The sequence below is a fragment of the Wolffia australiana genome, chromosome 1, assembly GCF_029677425.1.
Source record: "Wolffia australiana isolate 7733 chromosome 1, ASM2967742v1".
Classification (NCBI taxonomy): Eukaryota; Viridiplantae; Streptophyta; class Magnoliopsida; order Alismatales; family Araceae; genus Wolffia; species Wolffia australiana.
The window spans coordinates 2174796-2182168 of record NC_135835.1 but is presented as its reverse complement, the minus strand read 5'-3'; the positions used below and the strand labels follow the sequence as shown (position 1 = coordinate 2182168).

Here is a 7373-nt window from a genome sequence, read left to right as displayed (position 1 = left end):
ACAGATAGACGACACAAGGGGTCGTGTCATGAATGTGCTCCCAATGTCCCTGCTGGTTGGTTCGAAGGCCAATAGAATGGGGGATGATCACCGTCCGTATGCTTCCCGTCTGTCGCCGCAACTAATGCTGATCTGACACCGTCAAGAAATTCTCCTATCTCAAGAATGGTGGCTAGTCCTACGACATTAATAAATCTCTCGAGCAGAGGAGCAGCCGAAACAGCACTGGAAAAGGTAATGATACTGCAAAATATAAGGGGGAAGGGAATGTGACCAGTGGACAAAGGCCCAGTGCTCAATTAGCGAAGTGCGTTCATCGTGGTGCACGAGCTGGGAGGGGAAAACAGGCGTAAGTCTTTATCAAACCACTTCAGGTAGAGGAGAGGCTCCGCTAGTGTGCAACAGATCAGACTGCAATGGTCAAGGGCTCCACGTGACGGCGCCGGGGTCAAGGGAGACAGCAGCAAAATGGGAAGATTAAATGGGCAGTTTGCACTAGTCAGCAGCTGCACGCCAAGGCCAAGGGTTTTGGTGATGTCGGGCAGGAAGAATCCAGTATTGAGGTGCGTTCACACTGCGGGGTATCCCGTGCAAGCTTGGTGGGGGGGGGGGGGGGGTCCTGATTGATACGGGTAATCCATGGGAGCCGCTTCCAGGGCCTCCAGGAATAGTATGGCGGTGGAATAGTATGGCGGGGCTGCGTACACACGCAGGAGGGCCTCCCCACAGTCAAGGGTGACTAAATAAAATAAAACGACACGAGGAGGGCCTCCGTAAAACCATGAAGGACCTCCGTAAAACCGTAAAACAACACAAACACAAGATAAAACAACACGACTCGGATGCAATTTTCTAACCTGGTAATGAAAACTTGGGTTCTTCATGTCAGCACGGGCTCCGCAACGTGGCTGACGATGAGTTTGGGCGTGCTCGACCGGATGGTCCTCCATCAAAATATCTTCTAAAAAGTGGCAGAAAAAATGTAGAAAATCAAACCAAAATGATGCGAAAAGAGGCCCTCTCAAAAACCACACTGAATTGGAAATAAATAATATTCTATCGTCACCAGAACAGAACAAAGCATTGTGATATGCCATTATTGCAGGCTTATGTAGGATAAAGATGTGGAAAGATGATGATGCTCTGGTGACGCCGAAGATTCCATGTAGGACAAATTATAGGGCCAAATACATTTATATATTTTCGTGGAATATACATTTATCACTAAAAGGTCGATTGGAGAAATAGTATGACCTGAAGTAAACAGTAAATTATATAAAGGAAATGAAACTTTCAGAGGGATTGGCGGTGAGCATAATCTGTATAAGATGATAGCATCGAACCTCAAATAAGGAAAGCCCACATACTAACTTCTGTAAAATATGCATGATAATTAGCCACGTCTATTAGATCTACTAAATAAAACTCTTGGACAATTAGCCAAGTATCTTTGGTGATTAACTAATTTCTTACTGCTGGATCAGATCCAAGGCAGAGACCACTTCCTTGTGAATATATCTTGAATCTGGATCTTTTGGCTCGGCTACCCAAGTCTTGCTGAAGAACCCACTCCATTTTTCTACCATGGACTAGTCAAAAAGTCAGGTTTTGTGAGTTTTTTCCATGGAGGAAAAAAAGACAAAATCTCTATTGATCTATAAGATGTTTTAATTTGACGAGCATTGGTACAGTATTTAGAAGGAAACTTCTTGAACAGTAAATGACGACATAAAAAGAATAACTGGATACCCCTTGTTTGGGGGTACTCTAGCCCCACTGGGTACTCAAATTCCAGGGGGAAGCGAGTCACGAAAAGCCAATCGTGCCGTGGATAGAGCAAACGTCAACGTCACAGGGCCGGCTCATTAATATATCGTGCCTCCTGCCATTCCATGAAAACTGCTTTCTCTCTTCCACCTCACGCTGACTGTGTGCCAGAAGAACAAGACGGATAGACATGGGCGAAGTCAGAGAAAGAAAGAAGCGATAACGATATTTTATAATGGACCCGGATAAAAAATTAGACAGTGATGGGTAGAGAAAAGGATAAATTAAAGATAGAAAGACAGATGGCGGAACCCGAGAGTACGGAGAGCAAGCTATACATTGGAATGATATAAAATTTTACGGGGAGAGGGAGTCTGGAACCCAGAGAATGATCTCGAGAGAGAGATCCAAGAAAGAGACGAATATTAGAAGAAAATGATAAACTCGAGATAGAAAAACAGAAGTCGGAACCCAAGAGTAAAGCAAAAGAGATAAAGAGAAAAAACCCCATCGAATGAGTACAAAAGTTTATGAGCAGAAGGAATCTGGAACCCAGAGAAGCGAGCCCACTAAGGAGGTCAGGATCTAGTGAGAGAGATCCAGGAGAGAGAATCCGAATCTTATGAAGATACGTTGGGACAAAAGCGGAGCCGTCACTTTAATGGTGGGCTCAGATACCAGACGCGTAGCCAGAGAGATGAAGATGAATATCAAGATAGAGGAGATAGAGATAGAGATAGAAAAGAAGGGTGTAGAATGTACAGTGAATGAGGCGCCATGGGAGGTGGGACTAGGACCAGCCCATGAGGCTCCAGCGGACGGACTCCACGACTCGGGCTCGGGCTCGGGCAGATGAGAGGGGAAGATCGGACGGCTCGGAGAGCAGGATCCTGTACACCTCCCACTGCCGTTGCGCCGCCGACTGCCGTCCGATCTCCGCCGAGAAGACGCAGATGCCGAGGTTTTTCAAGGCCAGAGTGATGTCATAAAAGACTCGCGGTCGGCCTTTGCCGGAGAGCTCGACCGGGTTCGCTACCACGAGCTCGGTGTCTGGCCCGCGATTGACCACCGTCACTCTCAACGGGTGCTGGATTTCAGTCCTTAGCCGCGTGCACAGCGTCGACAGCTTCTCCGGGTCCACCACCTTCTTCCCGTCTCCCTGCTGCACGAACAGGTCCACCTCTCTTCGCCCCTTGGAGTCCGACATGAACCTACCGTACGCAATCTGCGAAGAAAAACAGCTCAGCACAGATTGATAGATAGATGAACGGACCGATGTATTGATAGATCGAGAAATAGATATATAGATGGATGGACAGACTTATAGCTGGTTAGAAAGATGGATGGATGGATGTTTGGATGGATGGGTAGAGTGACCGAATAGGTGGATAGATTGATAGATCTTATTGATAGATTGATGGATAGACAGACGGATAGATAGATTGACATATAAATGGATATATAAATGGATAGATTGTAGCGAAATAGACAGATGAACGGACAGATTTATAGATAAATAAATAGTCAGATGGATAGATATAAAGATAAATAAATAGACAGCCATACAGACAGATGTATCGATATAAATAGATAAATATGCAGACGGGCAAACTGACTAAGTGACAGACAGATAGATATGTGGATGGATTGACAGAGGCAGAAAGATAGATCAATGGAAAGATTATAGATAGAGGGAGAGATAGACAGACGGATGGATTAATTGATAGATAGATAAATGGATAGACCGACAGACAGAGAGGTCGACAGGTGGATGGATGGACGGATGAATAGGGAGTCTTGCGAGGAAGATCATGAACCTGGATGCCGCAATCTTTGAGGGTCCTCATGATGTCGTAGAGAAGGCACTTTTGATCAACGCAATGAATCTGAAGAAGGGTGTGGCCGGGGCTGAGAGAGTTGTCAACCGAGACGTTGCATCTTCTCAATAACTCGCCATCTTGCGGCTCGGGATAAAACAATTGTTTCGCGACGTGTTCGGGCAGGGGGCAGAAGCTCTGTTTAAAGATCTCGTACTCCGGGCAGGCCGACTGGATCTCGCAAGTCTCGCAAGATTCCCCCAGTACTCCTCTGACTCTCGCGCAAGTCTCTTCTCGCCTCTCCTCTGTGTGCAGCTTTTCCCTGGTTCATCCCCAATATCACGACGATAATCGTGCAAGATAAACTATCGGTTGAAGAAGAAATTCACTCACATGCCATCAGTGATGAAGAAGAAGTCCACGACGCGGCCGTCTGGGGTCGTCGAAACCTTCACCCTTTGGATGATAAGCTCGATCTCCCCAAGAACACGAGTTACATCTGCCAATCAACCATTGTTTCACCGCTGTTCCCACAATATAAAAAAGAGAGATAGAGCAAGAGAGAGCACTTACCGTTCAAAAGTCCCTTGCGATCGCTGCAGAGAACCTTCAAGAGATACACCCGAGGAGCAGCGGCCACACGAGAACTGAAGTAGAAGGACAACGAGGATGAAGGGCAGACAGACAGCAGTCGGCTCTTGAGATGACCCCAGTTGACGGAGCCCACGTCTGGCCAGGGAACGACCCAGTACACCAAGTAGCACCACTTCCCGTCCGTCGACACGTCTTCCCATCAGCCGGAGAATAATAAGCAAAGGTTACTCATAAGCTTAAGTATATCAACCGGCATTCTCTAAGGAAAAATCTGGGAGATCAAACTTACCGCCTCTGGTGATGCGGAGACCGAATTCGAGAATGGTTCTACAGAGATCGCAGCCGAGGCCTGTCTTATCCGGGCAGTTGACAGTGATCACGCTCCGCTCGCCTGGCCTGTCCGCGACCTGTAGAACCACGGCGTCATCCGTCCCCATGATCGTCCTTCTTGAATCCTCTGAACTCCCCTTCCCCTATCAGCCCATCAGCTAGGGCTGCTCCTCTTCTCTTCCTTATGACATACCAGACAAGATAGATTGAGAGAAGGTTAGAGAGAGAGATGTCGGATAATTTCTGACGTGGCGAACCAGGAAGTTTCTGGCTTGCTGAATCGACGCTTTTCTCGGTAAGGACTAGAAACCAACGGTGGGATGATGATGATCGTCTGCCGATGACGACGGGCTATGTGATATTTGTTTTCTAATGGTATTTCACAGATGGAATTCTCTCGAATATCGTTTGTTTTAATTCAGACGTGGACCTATTGGATCCTCACCCCCCTTAGAAATAAATTTAACATGGACCAGGCAACCAACGGCGGCTGATAGTGATCCTCTGCCACTGACGACGCACGTACGTGATATTTTATTTCTGTTAATATTTTATTCATTAAACTCTTGTTAATTATCGCTTTCGTTATCATTGACATTCAGGGGTAGACGGTATGAACATGGAACCTGTACTGTGCGGGGCCCTTGGGTCTTCCCCCCCCCCCCAATCTGAACTTAGCCACGTCACATGTAGCTCAAGCCTCTTTAGGGGCGGCGCATTCACTAAGCAGGGATGGTCTGATCACGAGTGGTGCGAGGTCATGGGGTCATTGCACTACATTCAGGGTCTGGGACAGATAATTGCACGCATTCTTAATAGGTTAATATGATGATATTTACTTGCTTTAAATTTTATGAATTTTTAGGTCTTTTTAGGAATTTATGTTGCGTTATACTCATAAGGATATAATTTTTCTAAGTCAAAAATATATTTATTTACATTTAATTTAATATGAATTTATTTAATGTATTTTGGGGTTTACTATGTGCCACACCATGTGTCGTAGGACATTGATCAATAGATATTCTAGTGAATGGTTGGCATCAATTACTCATTCAATCCCTTTAACAATTGGAATCAGTCAAATCATTAAAATGGTATCATTAACGAGCAAGGGGGAACGACGTACCTCGTCGGTAGCAGCCTTCATCGTCAGGGTCTTTGTCAGGGCATGGCTGATGCGGGCAAGTTGGCGGAGGCGTGCCGGTGTTGGGCATGACTTTGCTCATCTTGGGGTGGCGAACACGGTGCAGGAGTGTGATATTGGATATTGGAGATAAGGACGAAGAGGGAGTGAGAGTTGCGTGGTCGAAGCAGTATGAGCAAACAGTCAAGGCTCAACGAGCGCATCTGTATCGGTGGATCAGCGCGGCCAGAGAAGTCTTGGACGACGTTCGTCGGTGTAGGCACAACGGCTGCGATGCTGGCAGCGGTGTCAGCGACTGCGGGCAGGGACTTCGAGAGTGCGACCTGTGGTGCCAGCAACCCTAATGGCGCAGAGTGCAGTCGCTCGCCCAGCCGATCGCGCAAAAGCGGCAATACACTACATGCCAGCGCATCCAGGAGCGGGTCGCGCACACACGGAGATTGGATTCCCGCGTGGGGGAACGCTGTGAGGTTCCCCGCTAGAGTTGATGTGCACAGGATGTCATGTGAGTGTAGCACCAATGGTGGATTTTGGCCCCGGTCAGCTAGCGGATCAAGTTGACCGCATGGGCGATCGTTGTCTAGCAGCATGGTTCAGTCAACGGGCGCGAGCAGCACGTCAGCGCACCATGGGGTGACACGAAGACTAGGCCTGACAACAGGTTGGGCAGTTGTGTCACTGCAAGATCGCCAGGCGTATTGGATTCACATTCGAATGAGGTGGCATGACGGGAGACACAGCCTCGCACAGTGCAATTTTCCACGGGACCCAAGCGACCGTTGGAACGGCGTGCCAAATAACGTCAAGCAAGATTAGAGCAGGATCAACTTCAAAGCATGCAGGGCCTCTTGGTGTTGTGAGCGGGTTCAATGGTACGGGAGCAGCTCTCGTTGAACCATAGCGGCGAGTGGGTGGATGTGGACTACACGGTCGCGTTTTAGCGGCCAACGAAGGGGCCAGTGATGCAGCGCGGGCAATCATCATGCCGACGCAAATGTATAGATCCACATAGCCGTGGTACGGCCAGAAAAGAGCGTCCAAGCAGATTGACGGCAACGGCAGGTGCCCTTTTTACTCCCCCTTCCTGCTTCTTCCTTTCCTCTCCTCTCCTTTTTCCTCTCCTCTTCTTCCTCCTTTGTTCATGGGAACAAGAAATCAACAAAACTTACTTCAAACGATAATCCTGGTCAGAAAAACTAGGGCGCCATTGAGCCCCCTTTTATAGCGGCACGAAGGCCCTTACTAAGGCAAGAGGGCCCTTAGTAAGGACACAAGTGCCCTTACTAGCGGGGGGGGGGGGGGCTTATACATAGGACCCCCCTTTTTAACAAAATAAAAATAAATATGTTTGACATGTACATTGACGACACGTGATCACACAACATGCGAAGATACAAACACCTACACGACATGACAAATAGTGACACAACGAGAACGAAAACACAAATGAAGAATAAACGAAGAAGGCGAAAAGAAATCAAAATATGAGAAAGATACGGACATGACTTCACCCGTGATACTCAAAACGAAGAAGGCCAGTAGGCTGGACGTGACCCAACGGGCTGTTGACGATGATGACGGTGGCTCTGATGATGTCACTAATGGAGTAAGGCAGCTCACTCCATCACTCATGCTCCAAAAGTTACAAAGGAGTATGTATTGACTCACTCATGGAACATGTATGTCATTGGTTACGTTGTACGTATAGTCTCTTATCT

At 47.6% G+C, this 7373-nt stretch overlaps 1 protein-coding gene across 5 annotated transcripts; it reads right to left on the bottom strand.

The window, feature by feature from the left end:
• Positions 1–222: 222 nt before the first annotated feature.
• On the bottom strand, positions 223–4736 carry ACR9 (ACT domain-containing protein). 5 transcript variants are annotated; one of them, XR_013580945.1, is made up of 8 exons: positions 4468–4736; positions 4158–4370; positions 3978–4083; positions 3585–3906; positions 2530–2992; positions 1750–1927; positions 1474–1589; positions 223–961 (listed from the first exon to the last, which is right to left on the bottom strand). XR_013580945.1 is itself a non-coding variant. In XM_078572955.1 (6 exons), exons 1-5 carry the CDS (start codon positions 4613–4615, stop codon positions 2558–2560), a joined length of 1224 nt encoding a protein of 407 aa, XP_078429081.1. In that variant the 5' UTR covers positions 4616–4736; the 3' UTR covers positions 1630–1927; positions 2530–2557. The 5 variants fall into 5 exon arrangements, 1 of the variants encoding a protein (XP_078429081.1); XR_013580947.1 differs by having other exon boundaries at positions 1474–1579; XR_013580952.1 differs by lacking the exon at positions 1474–1589 and having other exon boundaries at positions 223–697; positions 858–961.
• Positions 4737–7373: the final 2637 nt, after the last annotated feature.

Coding starts and splice junctions, on each gene's coding strand:
- ACR9 (XM_078572955.1), bottom strand. CDS start 4,615: ATGGGGACGGATGACGCCGTGGTTCTACAGGTCGCGGACAGGCCAGGC. Junction 4,084..4,157: donor TCGCAAGGGACTTTTGAACG/GTAAGTGCTCTC, acceptor GTTGATTGGCAG/ATGTAACTCGTGTTCTTGGG. Junction 2,993..3,584: donor TCAAAGATTGCGGCATCCAG/GTTCATGATCTT, acceptor TTTTCTTCGCAG/ATTGCGTACGGTAGGTTCAT.